At 49.1% G+C, this 26,345-nt stretch overlaps 1 protein-coding gene and 1 long non-coding RNA gene across 2 annotated transcripts; both read left to right on the forward strand.

Annotated features, from left to right (window-relative positions):
- Positions 1 to 4,169: 4,169 nt before the first annotated feature.
- PRR36 (proline rich 36) lies at positions 4,170 to 24,973 on the forward strand. The gene is made up of 2 exons (XM_064643614.1): positions 4,170 to 5,170; positions 24,247 to 24,973. The coding sequence occupies exons 1-2, from the start codon at positions 4,424 to 4,426 to the stop codon at positions 24,946 to 24,948; spliced, it is 1,449 nt and encodes a 482-aa protein (XP_064499684.1). The 5' UTR covers positions 4,170 to 4,423; the 3' UTR covers positions 24,949 to 24,973.
- Positions 22,019 to 23,186, forward strand: LOC135408457 (uncharacterized). Its single transcript, XR_010427616.1, has 3 exons — positions 22,019 to 22,062; positions 22,153 to 22,208; positions 23,028 to 23,186. It is a non-coding gene; the product is annotated as an uncharacterized LOC135408457 (long non-coding RNA).
- Positions 24,974 to 26,345: the final 1,372 nt, after the last annotated feature.

The raw sequence follows: 26,345 nt of genomic DNA on the forward strand, positions 1-26,345 counted from the left end.
ACTCTTTAGTGAAATATATGAAAAATGTATTCAGGAAACATCAACGGTAATATATATAAAAATAAAATAAATAGATAAACAAAAAATTAAAAACATGACAGGACTAACATAATTGGGAACGGTATTTGCACATACTATGAAAACCTTTAGAAATACTATAAAAATCTTTAGAAATTCATGGTTGATTTACCTTATTCAAAACAATATTAAATAAATGCAAACTCAAAAAGGTTCAGTTGGTTAGAGTATGGTGCTAATAACACCAAAGTACATTCTTGCTGCTCTCTTATGAGTGAAGTGCATCACTCCATTTGCAACACACATCCTGCATGTATGTAGTAAAGCATGTATGAGTAGCAATAGGCCTGTTTACTTTATTATTATTTGCAGAGCTCTTCTAAAACTGGATGGCTTGCTCCAGGCTTGCTCATCAAATAAAATATTCTTACTTTTTGTTAGGTGTATTTCTTTTCAGGCTCTCCATTTCTCAGTTACCCTAATAGCACTTAAAATATCTGTTCCATGTTGAGCTCATCTTTTTTGATTGCAGTAATCACAGGCGTACACAGTCTTATACACAAGGTCTAGCTGATCATGTTGTACAATGTCACTTTTGTTTTCCTATCTGTACTTTGCCTCAAGCATCTCAGAAGTATATTTACCTTTTCTCAGGTATATCACAGTTATAACTCATAATCATCTTTTGATAAGTTAACACAGCTATTTCTTTCTTCCCTTCTGTTTTCCACCTAAAGAGACTTCAGCTTATAACAGTCATAATGGTGCAGGCCTCAACATCACACTCACCTCATAAAGCCCAGACATGTCATAATGGTGCAGGCCTCATCATCACACTGACCTCATAAAGCCCAGACATGTCATAATGGTGCAGGCCTCCTCATGGCACTGACCTCATAAAGCCCAGACATGTCATAATAATGCAGGCCTCCTCATGGCACTGACCTCATAAAGACCAGATATGTCATAATGGTGCAGGCCTCATCATCACACTGACCTCATAAAGCCCAGACATGTCATAATGGTGCAGGCCTCATCATCCCACTGACCTCATAAAGCCCAGACATGTCATAATGGTGCAGGCCTCATCATCACACTGACCTCATAAAGCCCAGACATGTCATAATGGTGCAGGCCTCATCATCACACTGACCACAAAAAGCCCAGACATGTCATAATGGCCCAGGCCTCGTCGTGCCACTGACCTCATAAAGCCCTGACACTTCATAATGGTGCAGACCTCATCATCACACAGGCCTCATAAAGCCCAGACATGTCATAATGGTGCAGGCCTCCTCATCACACTGACCTCATAAAGCCCAGTCACCTCATAATGGTGAAGGCCTCCTCATGGCACTGACCTCATAAAGCCCAGACATGTCATAATGGTGCAGGCCTCAACATCACACTGACCTCATAAAGCCCAGACACCTCATAATGGTGCAGGCCTCATCATCAAACTGACCTCATAAAGCCCAGACATGTCATAATGGTGCAGGCCTCATCATCCCACTGACCTCATAAAGCCCAGACATGTCATAATGGTGCAGGCCTCATCATCACACTGACCTCATAAAGCCTAGGCATGTCATAATGCTGCAGGCCGCATCATCACAGTGATCTCATAAAGCCCAGACATGTCATATTGGTTCAGGCCTCCTCATGGCACTGACCTCATAAAGCCCAGACACATCATAATGGTGCATGTCTCATCATGGCACTGACCTCGTAAAGCCCAGACATGTCATAATGGTGCAGGCCTCCTCATGGCACTGACCTCATAAAGTCCAGATATGTCATAATGGGGCAGGTCTCATCACCACACTGACGTCATAAAGCCCAGACCTGTCATAATGGTGCAGGCCTCCTCATGGCACTGACCTCATAAAGCCCAGACATGTCATAATGGCCCAGGCCTCCTCATGGCACTGACCTCATAAACCCCAGACATGTCATAATGGTTCAAGCCTCGTCATGGCACTCACCTCATAAAGCCCTGACACTTCATAATGGTGCAGGTCTCATCATCCCACTGACCTCATAAAGCCCAGACATGTCATAATGGTGCAGGCCTCATCATCACACTGACCTCATAAAGCCCAGACATGTCGTAATGGTGCAGGCCTCATCATGGCACGGACCTCATGAAGCCCAGGCATATCATAGTTGTGCTGACCTCATCATCACACTGGCCTCATAAAGCCCAGGCATGTCATAATGGTGCAGGCCTCCTCATGGCACAGACCTCATAAAGCCCAGACATGTCATAATGGGGCAGTCCTCATCATCACTGTCACCTCATAAAGCCCAGACATGTCATAATGATGCAAACCTCATCATCACACTGACCTCATAACGCCCAGACACGTCATAATGGTGCAGGCCTCCTCATCACACTGACCTCATAAAGCCCAGTCACCTCATAATGGTGAAGGCCTCCTCATGGCACTGACCTCATAAAGCCCAGACATGTCATAATGGTGCAGGCCGCAACATCACACTCACCTCATAAAGCCCAGACATGTCATAATGGTGCAGGCCTCATCATCACACTGACCTCATAACGCCCAGACATGTCATAATGGTGCAGGCCTCATCGTCACAGTCACCTGATAAAGCCCGGACAACTCATATTTGTGCAGGTCTCATCATCACACTGACCTCAAAAAGCCCAGACATGTCATAATTGTGCAAGTCTCATCATGGCACTGACCTCGTAAAGCCCAGACATGTCATAATGGTGCAGGCCTCCTCATGGCACTGACCTCATAAAGTCCAGACATGTCATAAGGGTGCAGGCCTCATCACCACACTAACGTCATAAAGCCCAGACATGTCATAATGGTGCAGGCCTCCTCATGGCACTGACCTCATGAAGCCCAGATATATCATTATTGTGCTGGCCTCATCATCACACTGGCCTCATAAAGCCCAGGCATGTCATAATGGTGCAGGCCTCCTCATGGCACTGACCTCGGCCAATTTTGGGGTGATTTACAGTGATTTTGGGGTGATTTAGGGTTGATTTTTGTTGATTTTGGGGTAATTTGGGGCTGATTTTGGGCAATTTTGGGGTGATTTGGGGTATTTTTTTGTAACTTGGGGTAATTTTGGGGTGATTTTGGGGTTATTTGGGGTGATTTTGGGGTGATTTTGGCTGATTTTGGGCTGATTTTGGGTGATTTTGGGGTGATTTTGTGTAATTTTGAATAATTTTTTGGGTAATTTTGGTGTCATTTCGAGCTGATTTTGGCTGATTTTAGGGGTAATTTTAGGTTATTTCTGGGTTCTTTTGGGTAATTTTTGTGCTTTTGAGTAACTTTGGTGTAATTTTGGGCTGATTTTGTGTAATTTTGGGGAAATTTTGGTTGATTTGGGGCTGATTTTGAATTGGTTTTGTGTAATTTTTGGGTGATTTCTGCTGGGTTTGGGCTGATTTTGGGGTGATTTTGGCTGAATTTGGGGTGATTTTGGGGTACCTTTGGGTAGTTTTTGTGCTTTTGGGTAACTTTGGTGTAATTTTGGGCTGATTTTGTGTAATTTTGGCTGATTTTGGGGTGATTCTGGGGTAATTTTGTTCAATTTTGGCCGATTTTGGGGTGATTTTGGCTGATTTTGTTCAATTTTGGCTGATTTTGGGTGATTTTGTGGTAATTTTGTTCAATTTTGGCCGATTTTGGGCTGATTTGTGGTAATTTTGGGCTGATTTTGGGCTATTTTTCTGTAATTTTGGGCTGATTTGGGGGTGACTTTGGGTGATTTTGGGCTGATTTTGGCTGATTTTGTGTAAATTTGGGCTGATTTTGGCTGATTTTGGGCTGATTTTGGGCTGATTTTGTGTAATTTTGGTGTAATTTTGTGCTGATTTTGTGTAATTTTGGCTGATTTTGGGGTGATTTGGGGTGATTTTGTTCATCTTTGGGGTGATTTTTGCTGATTTTGGGGTGATTTGGGGGTAATTTTGGCTGATTTTGGGCTGATTTTGTGTAATTTTGGCTGATTTTGGGTGATTTTGGGGTAATTTTGTTCAATTTTGGCCGATTTTGGGCTGATTTTGGCTGATTTTGGGGTAATTTTGGCCGATTTTGGGGTGATTTTGGCTGATTTTGGGCTGATTTTGGCTGATTTTGGGGTGATTTTGGCTGATTTTGGGTGATTTTGTGTAATTTTGGGGTAATTTTGGCCGATTTTGGGCTGATTTGGGCCGTTTTTGGCTGCCAGGGGGGCGGCCCCTCCCCGACGTCTCCGTGCGGGTGCTCGAGGGTTCCCACCCCAAACTGAGCTCCAGCGAGGCCACGGCCCGGTGAGCACCAGTACAGACCAGTACAGACCAGTATAGACCAGTATAGACCACAACAAACTCCTATAAACCAGTACAGACCAGTATAAACCAGTACAGACCAGTATGAGCCACTGGAGGCCAATAGGGACCAGGATGACCCAGTCTGGCCCCATCCCAGTGGCTCCCAGTCCCTCCCAGTTTGTCCCAGTCCATCCCAGTCCCTCCTTTACTGGTCTTCCAGTTTGTCCCAGTGGCTCCCAGTCCTCTCCCAGTCCCTCCCAGTCCCCCCCAGTCCCTCCCAGTCCATCCCAGTTCATCCCAGTCACTCCCAGTTTGTCCCAGTCCCTCCCAGTCCCCGCCCCGTCCCTCCCAGTCCCTCCCAATCCCCTCCCAGTCCCTCCCAGTCCCTCCCAGTCCCCTCCCAGTCCCTCCCAGTCCCCTCCCAGTCCCTCCCAGTCCCCCCCAGTCCCCTCCCAGTCCCTCCCAGTCCCCCCCAGTCCCTCCCAGTCCATCCCAGTTCATCCCAGTCACTCCAAGTTTGTCCCAGTCCCTCCCAGTCCCCTCCCAGTCCCCTCCCAGTCCCTCCCAATCCCCTCCCAGTCCCTCCCAGTCCCTCCCAGTCCCCTCCCAGTCCCTCCCAGTCCCTCCCAATCCCCTCCCAGTCCCTCCCAATCCCCTCCCAGTCCCTCCCAATCCCTCCCAGTCCCTCCCAATCCCTTCCCAGTCCCTCCCAATCCCCTCCCAATCCCCTCCCAGTCCCTCCCAGTCCCTCCCAGTCCCCTCCCAGTCCCTCCCAGTCCCTCCCAATCCCCTCCCAGTCCCTCCCAATCCCCTCCCAGTCCCCTCCCAATCCCCTCCAGTCCCTCCCATGTCCCTCCCAGTCCCTCCCAGTCCCTCCAATCCACTCCAGTCCCTCCCAGTCCCCTCCCAATCCCTTCCCAGTCCCTCCCAGTCCCTCCCAATCCCCTCCCAGTCCCTCCCAGTCCCCGCCCCGTCCCTCCCAGTCCCTCCCAATCCCTCCCAGTCCCTCCCAGTTCCTCCCAGTTCCTCCCAGTCCCTCCCAGTCCCTCCCAATCCCCTCCCAGTTCCCTCCCAGTCCCTACCAGTCCCTACCAGTCCCTCCCAGTCCCTCCCAGTCCCTCCCAATCCCCTCCCAGTGCCTCCCAGTAACCCCAGTTCCCCCAGTCTCACCCCAGGTCCCTCCATCTCGGGTCCCTCCTGCTCTGTTCCGTCTCCAACGCTGCGGGAGCGGCTCCGGCCGAGGCCAAACCTGCGCCTGGACGTGCTGGGTGAGCCCAAAATCCCCCAAAATCACCCCAAAATCACCCCAAATCACCCCAAAATACCCCAAATCACCTCAAAACACCCCGAAATCACCCCAAAATCCCCCAAAATCACCCCAAAATCACCCCAAATCCCCCAAAATCACCCCGAAATCACACCAAAATACCCCAAAATCACCCCAAATCAGCCAAAATCAACCCAAAATTGACCAAAATCACCCCAAAATGACCTAAAATAGCCCAAAAATACCCCAAAATTGACCAAAATCACCCCAAAACACCCCAAAATCACCCCAAAATCCCCCCAAATCACCCCAAAATTACCCCAAAATCACCCCAAATCACCCCAAAATCCTCTAAAATCACCCCAAAATACCCCAAAAATACCCCCAAATCAGCAGAAAATCCCCCAAAATCCCCCAAAATCCCCCAAATCGCCCCAAAATACCCCCAAACCCTCCCAAAATCCCCCAAAATTGCCCCAAAACACCCCAAAATTGACCAAAATCACCCCAAAATGACCCAAAATAGCCCCAAAATCCCTCAAAATCAGCCCAAAATCACCCCAGTCCCTCCCAGTCCCTCCCAATCCCCTCCCTGTCCCTCCCAGTCCCTCCCAGTTCATCCCAGTTCCCTCCCAGTTCCTCCAGTCCATCCCAGTCCCTCCCAATCCCCTCCCAGTCCCTCCCAATCCCCTCCCAATCCCCTCCCAGTCCCTCCCAGTCCCTCCCAGTCCCTCCCAATCCCTCCCAATCCCCTCCCAGTCCCTCCCAGTCTCTCCCAATCCCCTCCCAGTCCCTCCCAATCCCCTCCCAGTCCCTCCCAGTCCCCCCCAGTCCCTCCCAGTCCCCTCCCAGTCCCTCCCAGTCCCCTCCCAGTCCCTCCCAGTCCCTCCCAGTCCCCTCCCAGTCTCCTCCCAGTCCCTCCCAGTCCCCTCCCAGTCCCTCCCAGTCCCTCCCAATCCCCTCCCAGTCCCTCCCAGTCCCTCCCAATCCCCTCCCAGTCCCCTCCCAGTCCCTCCCAGTCCCTCCAGTTAACCCCCGGTGCCCTCCCAGTCCCTCCCAGTGCTCCCAGTATCGAAGGCCTGGAGTCCCCGCAGGTCCGGGCGGGGCAGACGCTCAAACTGGTTTGTGTGGCCCGGGGGGGGAACCCCCCGCCCAGTTTGCACTGGGACAAGGTACTGGGAGCACTGGGAGAGCAACGGGGTGAGCTGGGAGGGGACTGGGATGAACTGGGAGCACTGGGAGAGCTCTGGGGTGAACTGGGAGGGGACTTGGAGTACTGGGAGCACTGGGAGAGGGGACTGGGAGCACTGGGAGAGAACTGGTGTGAACTGGGAGGGGACTGGGATGAACTGGGAGGGGACTGGGATGAACTGGGAGCACTGGGAGAGGGGACAAGGAGCACTGGGAGAGAACTGGGATGAACTGGGGGGTCACTGGGTTGAACTGGGAAGGGACTGGGATGAACTGGGATGGACTGGGAGGGGACTGGGATGGACTGGGAGGGGTCTGGGGTGAACTGGGGAGTCACTGGGATGAACTGGGAGGGGACTGGGATGAACTGGGGGGTCACTGGGATGGACTGGGAGGGCACTGGGATGGACTGGGGGGTCACTGGGATGGACTGGGAGGGCACTGGGATGGACTGGGGAGTCACTGGGATGAACTAGGAGGGGATTGGAACGAACTGGGAGCACTGGGAGGTCACTGGGATGGACTGGGAGGGCACTGGAATGAACTGGGAGGGGACTGGGATGAACTGGGGAGTCACTGGGATGGACTGGGAGTCACTGGGATGAACTGGGGAGTCACTGGGATGAACTGGGAGGGGATTGGAACGAACTGGGAGCACTGGGAGGTCACTGGGATGGACTGGGAGGGCACTGGAATGAACTGGGAGGGGACTGGGATGAACTGGGGGGTCACTGGGATGAACTGGGATGAACTGGGAGGTCACTGGGATGAACTGGGGAGTCACTGGGATGAACTGGGGGGTCACTGGGATGAACTGGGATGAACTGGGAGGTCACTGGGATGAACTGGGGAGTCACTGGGATGAACTAGGGGGTCACTGGGATGAACTGGGAGGGCACTGGGATGAACTGGGGGGTCACTGGGATGAACTGGGGGGTCACTGGGGGATCACTGGGATGAACTGGGAGCACTGGGAGGTCACTGTTTTGAACTGGGGGGTCACTGGTTTGAACTGGGATGAACTGGGAGCCGCGTTGTGTCCCTTTAGAGAGAAAACCCTTCAGCTGCATTATTGAGGATAGCTGAATGTTTTGTTGTGTTGTAAGGAGCTGAAGTGATGCACATTGGAGGAAAAGTCAAACTCAGTTGTCTGATTACTGAAAGCACAAAACTGTCCTTAGGCATGTCATTGTCTCTTAATTACTGCTGTCTCATCTGTACAACTGGTGTCATTTAGGTACCTATTTATAGTGTTGAACACTTGGCTTTGGATGCCCAGATTTGGAGAGCTGGCCACTGAAGGGGATCTATGTGGTCCTGCTCTCTGTTCAGAAGCAGATATGACAAGGATGCAAGTCACTGAGCACACTAAGGCACCAACTGAGATATTTTGAAACACCTTCCTGGCAATAGCGTTATTTCTGTTCCTCTCTCCTCACTACAGCATGTACCCAATTTACCACAGGGTACTGAACATCTCCTCGTTCCCAGGCACCTTCTGCTTTTCTGTTTTAAGGTTCAGTCTGAGAGCATTTGTATGTGCTGAGGATGTCAGGGTTTTAATTTCTTGCCAGAATTTTGCAGCAGGAGGGGTTAGTGCTCTAGGCTAGGAAAAACCGTGAAGCTGGTGAGGGACAGAGATGGATGACAAGAGCTTGAAGCAGGTGGGGTAAATGGGTTGCTCTGTAGCCAAAAATGACTGGGAACATCACCTTACCCACCTCGGTGCCTTTCAGTGTAAGAGGGATTTATTCAGTACAAAAACACATGCAACTTTCTCCTTTTCCTTTTATCAACAAAAAATAGATGCACACCTCCCCTTCCACCAGCCCCATTTTCTTGTTGGAAGTATGGTATAAATATTTCTATTGCCTAACAGGATGACTATATATGATCTTTTTTTCCTTCTGTCCCACACTTCTTTTTCCAGTGTCCCAAAGCTTCAGTTATGCTTGAGGTAAACCTTCAAGGGAGCAACAACACAGAAATATTTAACAAGCCCCTTACACAACAACCTCCGAGGCAAAATGTTGAGTGGTAAAATTGTTTGAAAAATCTATTAATCTTGTTAAACTAATATTTCAATTTTTTGGTATAAATTTCCTCCATTTTAAAACTTTCTTCTTTTTTCTAGATTTAAAGTCTTGGAATAATGACTACCAGAATCACTGCGTCTTGATGACCGTGAGCAAGAAATGCCACATTACATGCTGACATATAAGACAGTAAAAAGGCATTTCCTGTCTCATGGGGTTTTTTCTATTTAATATTGGCAGTTCTGATCCTTCTGGACAGCAGAAGCCATCTGCATTGGAGCTGGGGAACTTCTCCAGAACTATACGAGGAACTGTACAGAGTTTGTGGGCTGCAATTTGGTGGCGCACACAGTGAGATGAGATGCACAAGCCTCTAGCTCTGCCTCTGCACTTTCAGTGTGGCAGCACCTTCTATAGCAATGGTATATGAAAGGTTTGGCTGGGGGACTACACTTGTGAGTCTGTGAACTTTTCCCCAGGTGCTCAAGAAGTTGGAAGGCTGAAGAAGATGATACTGTCCAGGGACATGCAACAGGCACTGGGCATTAATCAAATGAGTTCATCTTCACGGTCCCTTTCTATCCTAAAATCTGTGATCTACTCATTTTGGGAAAAGACAACCCTTGAGGCGAAAGAGGCATCTCACAGTTAAATCCTCATCTTCCACACATGCAAAGGATAAGGATGAATCCAGAACTTCCTCTTCAAAGTATATGGTCTGGCAATGTAGGCGTAGGAGGAGATCCTTCATAAGGACCTTTTGGTTGGTATTTTGCACTGCACTGGACATCTCCTGCCAAGAATACTGCAGGAATGGAAACTGCCAAGCTGTTTCTTCTCTGCTGCCATATGTCATAGCTAGTGAAAGTTGTGGTCTTGACAGTTTACCAAATAGAAGTGTGTGAATGGATCAAGTCCTATTGCTCTCTGCTGGTCCAGAGCACAGGAGGAGAGGACATGATCAGGTTAATTTTCTGAGCATAGCAAAATTCAAGCCACATTCCTGGCTGAATGACCAACAGACTTCTTCAAATATTTTACCAGTCACTGTAAAAATTGCACATGTAGTCAATGAACCCAAGCACAGTAGCTTCTACAAAACCATCTACAGAATGAGGAAATTATCACACAAAAGTTTACTCTTGTAACTCCGTTTTGGCAGCGTCTCTTACTTACCATTTTCAACATTTGCCAGTCGATGCAGAAGTGGTAACCACACTAGACACTGTGGCGGGGGATCAGACATGAGAGTATCCAAGAAAGTGTTTAATGTGACTTTTTTCTGCTCAAACAAGCACACAAACATGCACAAAAATCAGTAATTAGACATCTCAAAATAATTTTATCTTGTTGTTACAGAAACACTTGGGAACAAGTTTCAAATACTGTTTGCCTGAAGCCCCGATTCACTAAAAAGAACAAGTGATACTAGTAAAGCTTTTCCAGACTATTTTTAGTTGCTACAGTGATACAACTGATGCCTAACAGTCCTCACAAGGCTGGGTTGGAGACACCTAGCTCCCACTCATTTCCAGACTCTCTTCTAGAGTCACTGTCTGAAAATGCTTTGTGATTAAGGGTGGCATTCAACCCTTCATGTTCTCATGTGTTCTGAGTATCACATAATAAGTACAAGTGCATGTAGGGTATCACTATGTATGACCAATTTTCAAATGAGAAGTCACTGCAGAGAATGGCTGATAGTACTCCAAAACAGAAAATGAAAGGAAATACTGACAAGGGAGTAGAAATTTGAAACAAATATAGGGTAAGAACAGAGCATCATAGGCAAGTTGTTACTGTAATTTAAGAAACCATGCTTATCTGAGGAGTGATGGCAATGAGTTATGGGTTATGATTGTTATGATTGTGGGATGTCATGTTTGCCAGCACTCAGGGACTGCAACTGTTCCTAAACTCTCGACACCTTTAAGCACTCAAAGGTCTATGCCCCTTTAAATTTCAAAGAGATTTAAACTCTAAAATATCCCTGTTGATTTTAAAAATGCAATCTAGGGCCTTAAGTTTCTTAGATGTCTGGAAAAAGTTATCACAAATCTTAGTTGGTTTGTTTTTCCAATCACCAACTGAGTCTTCCTTAAATAAAATTTAAGATGCAAAAATATAGAGCCCTGTTGAGAATATATGCAGATATCTTTTATAGCCATACATATTTAAGTAGTATCCCCATATCCAAAGGGATTGCTAAATCTTCATCTCTGATTGCATAAGCTACTGCTTTAACTTGCTAAAGAACTGCGGTTACCCCATGAGAAAGCAAAGCAGCAGTTATGCAGTGACATGTATCATCTCCGTGTGCTGTGGAATTCTTTTAAGAGTTGAGGTTTCAAGATGGAGTGTCTGTGCTCCATTTATACACAATTACCACTAGATGTAAATAAAATCATTATTTCTCTTATACACCAAGTGATCAATGGAAAACATCTCACCCTGTAACCGTCTCAGGGCTGAAATATTGCAAGATATTGGGAAAGATATATATATTTGTCCCTAGGAGAAAATACTTCAGGCTAGTGTGAAAATGGTCTTGAATTTATAATGAACAGAAATAGCCAGAATATGAGCTCTAAATCTCACTGGAATACCATCTTTTCCCACAATACCTGCAGCATTATGACATGTCTGGCCTTTATGAGGTCAGTGCCATGAGGAGGCCTGCACCATTATGACATGTCTGGGCTTTATGAGGTCAGTGTCATGATGAGACATGCACCATTATGACATGTCTGGGCTTTATGAGATCACTGTGATGATGAGACCTGCACCATTATGACATGTCTGGGCTTTATGAGGTCAGTGTGATGATGAGGCCTGCACCATTATGAGATATCTGGAGTTTATGAGGTCACTATGATGAGGCCTGCACCATTATCACGTGTCTAGGCATTATGAGGTCAGTGTGATGATGAGGCCTGCAGCATTATGACATGTCGGACTTTATGAGGTCACTGTGATGATGAGGCCTGCACCATTATGACATGTCTGGGCTTTATGAGGGCAATGCCATGAGGAGACCTGCACCATTATGATATGTCCGGGCTTTATGAGGTCAGTGTGATGATGAGGCCTGCACAATTATGACATGTCTGGGCTTTATGAGGTCAGTGCCATGATGAGACCAGCACCATTATGACATGTCTGGGCTTTATGAGGTCAGTGCCATGATGCGGCCTGGGCCATTATGACATGTGTGGGCTTTATGAGGTCAGTTCCCTGATGAGGCCTGCACCATTATGACATGTCTGGGCTTTATGAGGTCACTGTGATGATGAGGCCTGCACCATTATGACGTGTCTGGGCGTTATGAGGTCAGTGCCATGAGGAGGCCTGCACCATTATGACATGTCTGGGCTTTATGAGGTCAGTGCCATGAGGAGGCCTGCACCATTATGACATGTCTGGGCTTTATGAGGTCAGTGCCATGAGGAGGCCTGCACCATTATGACATGTCTGGGCTTTATGACATCACTGTGATGATGAGGCCTGCACCATTATGACATGTCTGGAGTTTATGAGGTCACTGTGATGATGAGGCCTGCACCATTATCACGTGTCTGGGCATTATGAGGTCAGTGTGATGATGAGGCCTGCACCATTATGACATGTCGGACTTTATGAGGTCACTGTGATGATGAGTCCTGCACCATTATGACGTGTCTGGGCTTTATGGCGTCAGTGTGATGATGAGGCCTGCACCATTATGACATGTCAAGGCTTTATGAGGTCAGTCCCATGATGAGACCTGCACCGTTATGACATATCTGGGCTTTATGAGGTCAGTGCCATGATGAGACCAGCACCATTATGACATGTCTGGGCTTCATGAGGTCCGTTTGATGATGAGGACTGCACCATTATGACATGTCTGGGCTTTATGAGGTCAGTGCCATGAGGAGGCCTGGGCCATTATGACATGTCTGGGCTTTATGAGGTCAGTGCCATGATGAGACCTGCACCATTATGACGTGTCAGGGCTTTATGAGGTCACTGTGATGATGAGGCCTGCACCATTATGACGTGTCTGGGCTTTATGAGGTCAGTGTGATGATGAGGCCTGCACAATTATGACATGTCTGGGCTTTATGAGGGCAATGCCATGAGGAGGCCTGCACCATTATGATATGTCCGGGCTTTATGAGGTCAGTGTGATGATGAGGCCTGCACAATTATGACATATCTGGGCTTTATGAGGGCAGTGACAAGAGGAGGCCTGAACTATTATGACATGTCTGGGCTTCATGAGGTCAGTGCCATGAGGAGGCCTGGGCCATTAAAACATGTCTGGGCTTTATGAAGTCAGTGCCATGATGAGTCCTGCAGCATTACGACTTGTCTGGGCTTTTTGAGGTCAGTGTGATGATGAGGCCTGCACCATTATGACATGTCTGGGCTTTATGAGGTCAGTGCCATGAGGAGGCCTGCACCATTATGACATGTCTGGGCTTTATGAGGTCCGTGCCATGATGAGACCTGCACCATTATGACATGTCTGGGCTTTATGAGGTCAGTGTGATGATGATGCCTGCACGATTTTGACGTGCCAGGGCTTTATGAGGTCACTGTGATGATGAGGCCTGCACCATTATGACGTGTCTGGGCGTTATGAGGTGACTGTGATGATGAGGCCTGCACCATTATGACATGTCTGGGCTTTATGAGGGCAGTGCCGTGAGGAGGCCTGGGCCATTATGACATGTCTGGGCTTTATGAGGTCACTGTGATGATGAGGCCTGCACCATTATGACATATTTGGGCTTTATGAGGGCAGTGAAGGAGGAGGTCTGAACCTTTATGACATGTCTGGGCTTCATGAGGTCAGTGTGATGATGAGGACTGCGCCATTATGACATGTCTGGGCTTTATGAGGTCAGTGCCATGAGGAGGCCTGCACCATTATGACATGTCTGGGCTTTATGACGTTAGTGTGGTGATGAGGCCTGCACCCTTATGACATGTCTGGACTTTATGAGGTCAGTGCCATGAGGAGGCCTGCACCATTATGACATGTCTGGGCTTTACGAGGTCAGTGCCATGATGAGACTTGCACAATTATGACATGTCTGGGCTTTTTGAGGTCAGTGTGATGATGAGACCTGCACAAATATGAGTTGTCTGGGCTTTATCAGGTGACTGTGACGATGAGGCCTGCACCATTATGACATGTCTGGGCTTTATGAGGTGAGTGTGATGTTGCGGCCTGCACCATTATGACATGTCTGGGCTTTATGAGGTCAGTGCCATGAGGAGGCCTTCACCATTATGAGGTGACTGGGCTTTATGAGGTCAGTGTGATGAGGAGGCCTGCACCATTATGACGTGTCTGGGCGTTATGAGGTCAGTGTGATGATGAGGTTTGCATCATTATGACATGTCTGGGCTTTATGAGGTGACAGTGATGATGAGGACTGCCCCATTATGACATGTCTGGGCTTTATGAGGTCTGTGCCATGAGGAGGCCTGCACCATTATGACATGCCTGGGCTTTATGAGGCCAGTGTGATGATGAGGTCAGCACAACTATGATATGCCTGGGCTTCATGAGGTCAGTGCCATGAGGAGGCCTGCACCATTATGACATGTCTGGGCTTTATGAGGTCAGTGTGATGAGGAGGCCTGGGCCATTACGACATGTCTGGGCTTTATGAGATCACTGTGATGATGAGGCCTGCACCATTACGACATGTCTGGGCTTTATGAGGTCAGTGTGATGATGAGGCCTGCACCATTATGACATGTCTGGGCTTTATGAGGTCAGTGGGATGATGAGACCTGCACCATTATGAAGTGTCAGGGCTTTATGAGGTGAGTGCCATGACGAGGCTTGAACCATTATGACATGTCTGGGGTTTATGAGGTCAGTGCCATGAGGAGGCCTGGGCCATTATGACATGTCTGGGCTTTATGACGTCAGTGTGGTGATGAGGCCTGCACCCTTATGACATGTCTGGACTTTATGAGGTCAGTGCCATGAGGAGGCCTGCACCATTATGACATATCTGGGCTTTATGAGGTCAGTGTGATGATGAGACCTGCCCCATTATGACATATCTGGACTTTATGAGGTCCGTGCCATGAGGAGGCCTGCACCATTATGACATGTCTGGGCTTTACGAGGTCAGTGCCATGATGAGACATGCACCATTATGATGTGTCTGGGCTTTATGAGGTCAGTGCCATGAGGAGGCCTGAACCAATATGACATGTCTGGGCTTTATGAGATCACTGTGATGATGCGGCCTGCAGCATTATGACATGCCTAGGCTTTATGAGGTCAGTGTGATGATGAGGCCTGCACCATTATGACATGTCTGGGCTTTATGAGGTCAGTGGGATGATGAGGCCTGCACCATTATGACATGTCTGGGCTTTATGAGGTCAGTTTGATGATGAGACCTGCACCATTATGACATATCTGGTCTTTATGAGGTCAGTGCCATGAGGAGGCCTGCACCATTATGACATGTCTGGTCTTTATGAGGTCAGTGTGATGATGAGGCCTGCACCATTATGACATGTCTGGGCTTTATGAGGTGAGTGTGATGTTGAGGCCTGCACCATTATGACTGTTATAAGCTGAAGTCTCTTTAGGTGGAAAACAGAAGGGAAGAAAGAAATAGCTGTGTTAACTTATCAAAAGATGATTATGAGTTATAACTGTGATATACCTGAGAAAAGGTAAATATACTTCTGAGATGCTTGAGGCAAAGTACAGATAGGAAAACAAAAGTGACATTGTACTACATGATCAGCTAGACCTTGTGTATAAGACTGTGTACGCCTGTGATTACTGCAATCAAAAAAGATGAGCTCAACATGGAACAGATATTTTAAGTGCTATTAGGGTAACTGAGAAATGGAGAGCCTGAAAAGAAATACACCTAACAAAAAGTAAGAATATTTTATTTGATGAGCAAGCCTGGAGCAAGCCATCCAGTTTTAGAAGAGCTCTGCAAATAATAATAAAGTAAACAGGCCTATTGCTACTCATACATGCTTTACTACATACATGCAGGATGTGTGTTGCAAATGGAGTGATGCACTTCACTCATAAGAGAGCAGCAAGAATGTACTTTGGTGTTATTAGCACCATACTCTAACCAACTGAACCTTTTTGAGTTTGCATTTATTTAATATTGTTTTGAATAAGGTAAATCAACCATGAATTTCTAAAGATTTTTATAGTATTTCTAAAGGTTTTCATAGTATGTGCAAATACCGTTCCCAATTATGTTAGTCCTGTCATGTTTTTAATTTTTTGTTTATCTATTTATTTTATTTTTATATATATTACCGTTGATGTTTCCTGAATACATTTTTCATATATTTCACTAAAGAGTAAGTAGTTGAAAATTTAATATTTTTCATTTATAAATCACCATTTTTTCAAAGGAACTTGAAGCCATTATAAAAGATGCTAAATTAACTAAACACAATTGTAATTTTCTTCCCTTTGCAGAAGAGTGAGTTTTGGTTTTGGTATGTTGAATGATCCACAGAGAATAGACCTAATGCTGAAATATAGAATACAGTCCAAGTAAATGGCTTCAGTAAGTTTTTGTCATAAAGAATTGCTGATAATAAAAGTAAAAAATGACAGTCTATACACTACAATTCAAAAATTATCTCATTTCCAGACTTTTCTCATGACAGAATACTGATTAAATTCATAAATACCTGAAAATAAACAGAATTGTAATATTTTGGAAAACCTTAAGTAAGTACAGTAAAGATAAAAGAGTCTTAGCTTAATGCAACTAGTTTTGATAGTAATATACACGATAGATAGTGTCTTTCTCCGCTCTTGTTCCATCCATGCATTAATTTGCTAACCTGCACCTCTATTTTTTTTACATAACACACTAGCCATGAAGCAATACCTGGAAGCTTCAAAATGTTTACCCAAACAAGCTACAAACAAGAGGGTATTAATATTTAAGATTTAGTAAAATAGATGAATGTGGTTCATACTGTTGATTAACCAGAACATCAAATGCATCTTCTTTTTCTATAACTTGAAAGCAAGACTTTGCAAATCTGTGCTTTGAACAACAGCAGTTACACTGAAATGCTGTATCACCAGCACAGGACATATGACCATGAGGTAAAAAAGCTTGTCCTTGTGGTGATTACCAACTGCAGTTGCAAACAGAAAACATTATTTTACTGACCCTATGCAACACATAAATGACATGAACTCTTACATGATTGTGTCTTTCAAATGGTTAGTTCTCACTCCACAAATAGTTGGTTGACAACTGCACTTTGACATTAACAAATTTGTTTCAATTAAAAAGAAAAAAAATACTATAAATTGCCCATCTTCATATGCAAATGTCTCTTAGTCCACTTGAATTTGTGAAGGGGAGCCATGAAATCCTGAGCTGAAAGCTCAGTTTTATTGGTATGATATGGTCCAGTTAAATGAAATTATGCTTGTATTTAGATTTTAAGTTAGAAAAATGAATAAATCTAGGTTGTCAAAGTTAAGCACAGTCCTCATTAAGGAATGGATTAGAACAGCACTTGGCATGTCTAGAAAAGAGATTTCTGTTATAAGGTTTAATTAGAAGTGTTAGCTTTGTAATAAATCAAGAGAACTGGGTAAGATATTTGCTATTGATATAAAACAATGCCTTTAAAAAGAACAACGACTACAAAACAAAATTATTAAAAATCAGAAAATGAAAAAAATTATGATAGCTCCCTTAGCTTTGTCCTTCTTTTCATATATATTAGAATACAATTTTCAGTAAGGGAACCACATGCTATTCAACTAAATCTTTACTTTTATAATTGTGTAAATTGGAAAACACAAAACACTGGCCATTTATCTTGTGAGTCCTGTAATTTGTAGCTTGCTACACAAAGACATCATTAAAAAAGAATTTTACTTACTTTCTTGATTATATTTTTCTCTCTTTTTTTTTTCTATTTCTAACAGCAAAAATAAAAAAGATAACAGCATCTCTAAGTGCCCTGAGAGAGCTAAAATATATCAGTGTATGGTCATGCTAATTATTCCCTTTTTTCTCGATGAAACATAGGTTTGTATTTGGTTTTAATGTACTCCTAAATGCCATGTTCTTAAATGTTAAAGCAGCAATTCTCTTCCACCGTAAAATGGATGGGAAAATGTGTTTTTGTAAATCATTTGCAATTTAGTTAAATTAAATTCTCCTTTATTCATGTAGTTAAGTATAATTTCAAGTATTTATTGTGGGACAAAGAGATGCATACAGAGAAAAAAATTAGGAGACAGTACAGGAAAGAAAGAAAACAAGGAACTAGAAGAATTTTGTCTGGTGGATTATGGTCTATTGGATTCTTGTTCCTATTTCTCTTCTTAGAAGCATGCAACTTTTACGGTTTTAGTTATCACAGAACCATGAAATGTGATTGTAAGGCACCTCTGGAGATCATTGCTAAAGCAGGTTCATCTAGTGCAGATTGTACAGGATTGTGTCCAGGTGAGATTGACTATCTCCAGAGAAGGAGACTCCGCAACCTCTCTGGGCAGCCTGTTCCAGTGCTCTGTCACTCTCAATATAAAAACTACTCAAGCTGCACTTTGTGCCCATTGTCCTTTATCCTGTAGCTGGGCACCAATGAAAAGAGTCTGGCTCTATCCTCCTTATGCCTGCCCTTAGGATATTTGTATGCATTGACAAGATCCCCTCTCAGACATCTCTTCTCGAGGCTGAACAGGCCTGGTTCCCTCAGTCGGTCCTTGTGGGAGAGATGCTCTCATCCTCTAATCATCTCTATAGCCCTCTACTGGACCCACACCAGGAGCTCCATGTCTCTCTTTGAACTGACAAGCCCAGAACGGGACACAGCACTTCATATGCAGCCTTACTAGGGCTGACTATAGGGGTAGGATCACCTCCCTCAATCTGCTGGCAATGATCTTCCTAATGCACCCCAGGATCCCACTGGCCTTCTTGCTGTCCACCAGAACCCTCACGCCCTTTTCTGCAGAGCTCATTTCTAGCAGATGAGCCCCTAACCTGTACAGGTGCCTGGGGTTATTCTTCTCCAAGTTTGGTACTCTGCACTTGGCCCTTCTTGAACTTCATTAGGTGCCTCTCTGCAAATCCTCCAGCCTGTCCAGGTCTTGCTGAATGGCAGCACACCCTTCTGGGATATTATCCCTAAGCAATATAGATTACATTTACTTTTATTAGTATTAGTATAAGCCATCTGGCCTTAGAGTAAACACCATGAGGATGAATTAGCAATGGCGATACTTAAACCAAGTAAACCTAAGTATTTTGGCATTTACATGTCAATATTTGCTTTGAATTGGCAGTTATTGTCAGTTCCTTCTATATCTAGGAGAGTCTAGCAGAATTAGAACTATTAGGCTTTGTGACAAACCATTTGGTGAACTCTGTTGTATACACATGCACAGTCTACAGAGTAACATGGAAATAACCTGGATATTTTTAAAATCCAGAAGCACAGTAATATTTCACTATTTTGTTTGTGGTGCTGTTGCTTCGAGGCTTCACTATTGGCTTAATTTCAGGATTTTGGGGTTCAATTCCACAGTTTTGGGGTTCAGGGCCCGATTTTGGGGCTCAATTCCAAGATTTTGGGGATTCAGAGCCAATTTTGGGGCTCAATTCCAAGATTCTGGGGTTAAATTCCAAGACTTTGGGGTTCAGTTCCAAGATTTTGGGGGTTCAGGGCCCGATTTTGGGGCTCAATTCCAAGATTTTGGGGCTCATTTCCAGGATTTCGGGGTTCGGAGTCCTAATTTTGGGGCTCAATTTCCAGACTTTGGGGCTCAATTCCAGGATTTTGGGGCTCAATTCCCGGATTTTGAGTCTCAATTCCCGGATTTTGGGGCTCAATTCCGGGATTTTGGGTCTCCAGGCCCCAATTTTGGGGGTTCACGGCCTCATTTTGGGGCTCAATTCCAGGATTTTGGGGCTCAATTCCAGAGTTTTGGTGTTAAATTCCAGGATTTTGGGGGTTCAGGGCTGAATTTTGGGGGTCCAGGGCCCAATTTTGGGTCTCAATTCTGGGATTTTTGGGTTCAGAGTCTAAAATTTTCAGGTTCAGAGTCAAATTTTGGGGGTTCAGGGCCCGATTTTGGGGCTCAATTCCAGGATTTTGGGGATTCAGAGCCAATTTTGGGGTTAAATTCCGGAATTTTGGGGGTTCAGGGTCCAAATTTTGGGGCTCAATTCCAGGATTTTGGGTCTCAATTCCAAGATTTTGGGTCTCAATTTCAAGATTTTGGGCCTCAATTCCCGGATTTTGGGCCTCAATTCCAAGATTCTGGGGCTCAATTCCCGGATTTTGGGGCTCCATTCCCGGATTTTGGGTCTTAATTCCCGGATTTTGGGGCTCGATTCCCGGATTTTGGGTCTCAATTCCAAGATTTTGGGCCTCAATTCCCGGATTTTGGGGCTCAATTCCAGGATTTTGGGGTTAAATTCCAAGATTTTGGGGGTTCAGGGTCCGAATTTTGGGGGCTTAGGGTCCGATTTTGGGGCTCAATTCCAGGATTTTGGGGTTCAAGGTCCAAATTTTGGGGGTTCAGGGCCCGATTTTGGGGCTCAATTCCACGATTTTTGGGTCCGTGGCCCGATTTTGGGGCTCAATTCCAGGATTTTGGGGTTCAGGGTCCAAATTTTGGGGCTCAATTCCAGGATTTTGGGTCTCAATTCCAAGATTTTGGGGCTCAATTCCAGGATTTTGGGGGTTCAAGGCCCGATTTTGGGGCTCAATTCCCGGATTTTGGGGCTCAATTCCTGGATTTTGGGTCTTCAGGCCCCAATTTTGGGGGTTCAGCGCCCGAATTTGGGGCTCAAATCCAGGATTTTGAGGCTCAATTCCAAGATTTTTGGGCTCAATTCCGGGATTTTTGGGGGTTCAGAATCGAAATTTTGGGTGTTGAGGGCCCGATTTTGGGGCTCAATTCCAGAATTTTGGGGATTCAGAGCCAATTTTGGGGCTCAATTCCAGGATTTTAGGACTTAATTCCAAGATTTTTAGCGTTCGGGGCCCAATTTTGGGGTTAAATTCCAGGATTTTGGGGGTTCAGGCCCCGATTTTGGGGCCGGAAGTCGCCCGGAAACCCCCCGGAAGTGAACCGGAAGTGACGTTTCCTCCCCCTCCCCGCCCACAGAGGCGCCCGAGGAGCGTCCCCGGGACGCGGCGCCTCCCCCGTGGGCGCCCCCTGGCGGCCCGGAGGCCTCGGCGGAAGCGAAGGGTCCTCCCGTCCTGGAGGGGGCGCTGAGCGCGCTGGGCGGGGCTTTGCTGGCCGCCCTCGGGGGGGCGCTCTGCTACTTCCGGTGGGGGCGGCGGCGGCGGCGCCCCCTGGCGGCCACGCCCGACACCCCCCAGGTGAGGGGGGAGGGGAGGGGGAGAGGGGAAAGGGGGCGGGACTTGAGGAGGGGGAGGGGTAGGAGGGGGGATAGAGGGTGGGGGAGGGGCCCTGAGGGTGGGGGAGGGGAAAGGGGCGGGACCTGAGGAAGGGGGAGGGGCAGGAGGGGGGTTGGAGGGTGGGGGAGGGGCCCTGAGGGTGGGGGAGGGTCTCTGAGGGTGGGGGAGGGGCAGGAATGTAATCCGAAGGGTGGGGGAGGGGAAAGGGGCGGGACCTGAGGAGGGGGGAGGGGCAGGAGGGGGGTTGGAGAGTGGGGGAGGGGCCCTGAGGGTGGGGGAGGGGCTCTGAAGGTGGGGGAGGGGCTGACAGTGGGACCTGAGGAGGGGGAGGGGCAGGACGGTCCTTGGGGGGTGGGGGAGGGGCAGGAAGGGGATTCGAGGGTGGGGGAAGGGGCACTAAGGGTGGGGGAGGGGCAGAATCTGAAGGGTGGGGGAGGGGCTCTGAGGGTGGGGGAGGGGCAGAATCTGAAGGGTGGGGGAGGGGCCTAGAGGGTGGGGGAGGGGCAGGAGGGGACCCCCAAGGGTGGGGGAGGGGCCTGGGAGGGTTTTTTGGGGGGGTGGGGGCTCTGAGGGTGGGGGAGGGGGCAGGATGGGGATTTGAGGGTGGGGGAGGGGCAGGAGGAGACCCCAAGGGTGGGGGAGGGGCCACGAAGGTGAGGGGGGAGGGGCAGGAAAAGGGGGAGGGGTCTCCAATGGGTGTGGGAGGGGAAACGAGGGGTGGAGGGGGCGGGGTCTCACAGACGCCCCTCCCCCACCCCCGAGGTGACCCCCCAGGGGTCTCAGAGCCCCCTCCCCCACCCACGGCTCCGCCCCCTGGGACCCCCCCAAGGGTGAGTTTGGATTTTCAGGGGGTGGGGGGAGGGGCGGGGGGGTGTGGCCCCTCCCCCCACCCCTCACCTGCGGCCCCTCCCCCCCGTCAGGTGAGGATTGGCCACACCCCTACGAGGAGGTGGAGCCTTGGGGGGGCTACGAGGAGGTGAGGGGTGGGGGAGGGGCCTGGGGGCAGGGGAGGGGCCTGAGGGCTGGGGGAGGGGCCTGAGGGGTGGGGGAGGGGCCTGAGTTTCAGGGGAGGGGGCTGGGGGGTGGGGGAGGGGCCTGGGGGGTTGTTCTGGGGGTGGGGGAGGGGCTGGGAGTGGTCCTGAGGGTGGGGGAGGGGTTGTGTGGGAGGTCTCTGAGATTGGGGGCGGGGCAAGAGGTGGGGGAGGGGCAGGGGGTGGAGCCTTAAAGGGGGAGGGGCCCTAGAGGTGGGGGAGGGGACAGGAGGTGGTTCGGGGGGTGGGGGAGGGGCTGGGAGCAGTCCTGGGGGTGGGGGAGGGGCTTTAAGGTGGGAGAGGGGCTCTGAGGGAGGTCTCTGAGGTTGGGGGAGGGGCGAGAGGTGGGGGAGGGGCCGGGAGTGGTCCCGAGGGTGGGGGGAGGGGCCAGGCTTGATTCTCGGGGTGGGGGCGGGGCAGTGGGGTGGAGCCTCGGAGGGGGAGGGGCCCCTGGGGTGGGGGAGGGGCTGGGCGTGGTCTCAGATGGGGGGAGGGGCTCTGCTTTGGGGGGAGGGGCCTCAGGAGCAGAGGGTGGGGGAGGGGCCGGGGGAGGGTCTTTCTGGGGGTGGGGGAGGGGCAGGAAGGGGGAGGGGCAGGAAGAGGGGGGGAGGGGCCACGGGGGAGGGGTGGGAGTGGTTTCCTTGAAGGTGGCGGAGGGGCAACAAGGAGGGGGGAGGGGCCAAATGTGGGGGGAGGGGCCGAGTGTGTGTGAGGGCCCCTCCCCCACTCGGCCCCTCCCCCCCCTGACCCCTCCCCCCCCTCAGGTGCCCCCGGAGCCCCTCGTGACCCCCCAGGGGGAGCTCGTCTGAGGGGGGGAGGGGCCAAAAACAGGCCCCGCCCACCCCCAACAACCCCCTCCCACTCTCAATAAGCTCCTCCCACCACCACAAACCCCTCCCACTCAAATAAGCCCCTCCCACCCCCAATAAGCCCCTCCCACCCCCCACAAACCCATCCCACCCAAAATAAACTCCGCCCACTCCCCTAAATAAGCCCCTCCCACCCTTAAATAAGCTCCTCCCACCCCAAATAAACCCTCCACCTTCAAATAAGCTCCTCCCACTCCCAAATAAACCCCTCCTACCCCTAAATAAGCCCCTCCCACTCCAAATAAACCCCACCCACCTTCAAATAAGCTCCTCCCACCCCAAATAAACCCCTCTTACCTTCAAATAAGCTCCTCCCACCCTTAAATAAGCTCCTCCCACCCCAAATAAACCCCCTCCCACTCCCTAAATAAGCCCCTCCCACCCCAATAAACCCCTCCCACCTTCAAATAAGCTCCTCCCACTCCCAAATAAGCCCCTCCCACCTTCAAATAAGCTCCTCCCACTCCAAATAAACCCCTCCCCCTCCAATTAACGCCTCCGTTCATTAATTTCAGTCTTTAATTAACCAAAAAAAACCCCATTTTTGCCCCTCCCCCCACCCCCCAAAAACCCCCCGAATTCGACCCAAATTCCAACCCCCCTGAGGGGGGGGGCGGGGCTTGTTCGGGGCTCCGCCCCCTCCTGAGGGTCAGGCCACGCCCCCTGGGCGGGGGGGTGGTGACGTCATTTCTCCTTGGGGGGGGGCCTGGGGACAAAACCAGTACGGACCAGTTACAGACCAGTACAGACCAGTATGGACCAGTACAGACCAGTATGGACCAGTACGGACCAGTACAGACCAGTATGGACCAGTACAGACCAGTACAGACCAGTACGGACCAGTTACAGACCAGTACAGACCAGTTACAGACCAGTACGGACCAGTTACCACCAATCCCTCCCAGTATGATCCCAGTCCCTCCCAGTCCCCCCCAATCCCCTCCCAGTCCCTCCCAGTGCTCCCAGTCCCATCCCAGTTCACCACCAGTGCTCCCAGTATCACTTACCAGTGCCTCCCAATCCCCTCCCAGTCCCTCCCAGTCCCTCCCAATCCCCTCCAGTCCCCCTCCCAGTCCCTCCCAGTCCCCCCCAGTCCCTCCCAGTCCCCTCCCAGTCCCCTCCCAGTCCCCCCCAGTCCCTCCCAGTCCCTCCCAGTCCCCTCCCAGTCCCCCCCAGTCCCCCCCAATCCCCTCCCAGTCCCTCCCAGTCCCCTCCCAGTCCCTCCCAGTCCCCCCCAGTCCCTCCCAGTCCCCTCCCAGTCCCCTCCCAGTCCCCCCCAGTCCCTCCCAGTCCCTCCCAGTCCCCTCCCAGTCCCCCCCAGTCCCCCCCAATCCCCTCCCAGTCCCTCCCAGTCCCCTCCCAGTCCCTCCCAGTCCCTCCCAGTCCCCTCCCAATCCCCTCCCAGTTCCCTCCCAGTCCCTCCCAGTCCCCTCCAGCCCCTCCCAGTCCCTCCCAGTCCCTCCCACTCCCCTCCCAGTCCCCCCCAGTCCCTCCCAATCCCCTCCCAGTCCCTCCCAGTCCCTCCCAGTCCCGCCCAGTCCCTCCCAATCCCCTCCCAGTCCCTCCCAATCCCCTCCCAGTCCCCTCCCAATCCCCTCCCAGTCCCTCCGAGTCCCTCCCAATCCCCTCCCAGTCCCTCCCAGTCCCCTCCCAGTCCCTCCCAATCCCCTCCCAGTCCCCTCCCAATCCCCTCCCAGTCCATCCCAGTCCCTCCCAATCCCCTCCCAGTCCCTCCCCATCCCCTCCCAGTCCCTCCCAGTCCCTCCCAGTCCCCTCCCAGTCCCCCCCAATCCCCTCCCAGTCCCTCCCAGTATAACCAGTATAAACCAGTCTGACCTGTACACCCCCACCACCACGGCGTGGTCCCTCTTGTACGGCTCCAGCGTCAGCTGCTCCTGGGGCTTCATCCTCTCCCCCGTCATCTTCCTCACCTCCCCCGCGAACACAGCCTCGGCCGGCGCCGTCGAGTCGATGCAGTTCGCCTGCGGGACCAGTATAAACCAGTATAAACCAGTAGGAACCAGTATGGACCAGTATAGACCAGTATGAATCTGAAGCTTCCATCTAAGAATGCCCTATAAAAGAAATCAATTTAAGAAGTTTGTGCTTAATTGAGAAAGCAGTACTAATACCAATATGCTCTTCAAAAAACATCTAGGATTTCTCTACCAAGGATCAGCCACCTGGCTTAATTTGCAGCCCTCCCACTTCTATGTTTGTATAGAAAATCCTTCATCCTCTTTCCCATCCCTGAAAGAGGGATAATAGAAAGAGTTACATACAAAGGCATTGCTGTCAAAAATTTGCAAATAGACAACAAAAGAAACTGGAGTTTGTCTGATGCTGGGTTTTGTGCTTCTCTTTCCTTGCTGCTCTCATTGTGATGCCATTCAAAAGAGAATTCAGAGCTCTAGTGATTGAGATGGTGTTGGCCACTGATATGTCCTGTCACTTCCAGCAAATCAAAGCTATGAAGAATGCTTTGCAGCAGCCAGAAGGGTGAGTCACTTTACAACACAGTGCAGTGTGGGGCTGCATTTTCAGTGGGAGCTTTGCCATTGTGTTTAACTTCAGAAGCAGTTCTCCAGAGGCTCTGACTTTCTCTGATGTCCCCATCAATTTTCTTTCTGCTGTTGAATTTATAATGAATTCACTTAGGAAGGCATTGGCACACATCTCTACTCTGTACTGGTGGACCAAAGCTTGGAAATGTTCACCATTGTTGGGAAAAACCTTACTGGGCATTTTCCTGGTGGGTAACACCAAGGACATGATTCAGTTGAGTCATCTCTACAGATTAAGTATGACACAAGGTTATAAGATCTGCAGAACACAACTTACGCTTTTGCCCTTCTGCCGATGCTATCAGCTGCCAACTCTGCAAGGGGCCTGCTTCATAACCAGAGGATGGATGAAAACAACTTGAGATCCACTGAGGGAACAACTGGAAAATAATAGATGGAGCAGTATGGGAAAGGCCTTTTCTTCTTCCAAGTATGTCACTGGGAGCTGTCATATTTTGTTTACAGCTCTTCCCCTTAAAATTCTTTCTGTACAGCACAAAGTGCTGAGTGATGGTCAATTTTTCACCCTGGACAAAGGTCTGTCCAAAGCGTCCCAGAATTATACCTGTATAAGAATTTTATACCTGTAGCAGACCAGAGTGCGACTAGCCACTTGGTCTTCTCACAAGATACAACTCTTTCAACTATT

The sequence above is a fragment of the Pseudopipra pipra genome, unplaced genomic scaffold, assembly GCF_036250125.1.
Source record: "Pseudopipra pipra isolate bDixPip1 unplaced genomic scaffold, bDixPip1.hap1 HAP1_SCAFFOLD_48, whole genome shotgun sequence".
Classification (NCBI taxonomy): Eukaryota; Metazoa; Chordata; class Aves; order Passeriformes; family Pipridae; genus Pseudopipra; species Pseudopipra pipra.

Excerpts from the sequence above, each read along its gene's own strand:
- PRR36 (XM_064643614.1), top strand. The coding sequence starts at position 4,424 with ATGAGCCACTGGAGGCCAATAGGGACCAGGATGACCCAGTCTGGCCCC. Across the intron at positions 5,171-24,246 it reads TCCCCTCCAGTCCCTCCCAT|TCCCCTCCCAGTCCCCCCCA; the intron begins GTCCCTCCCAGT and ends GTCCCCTCCCAG.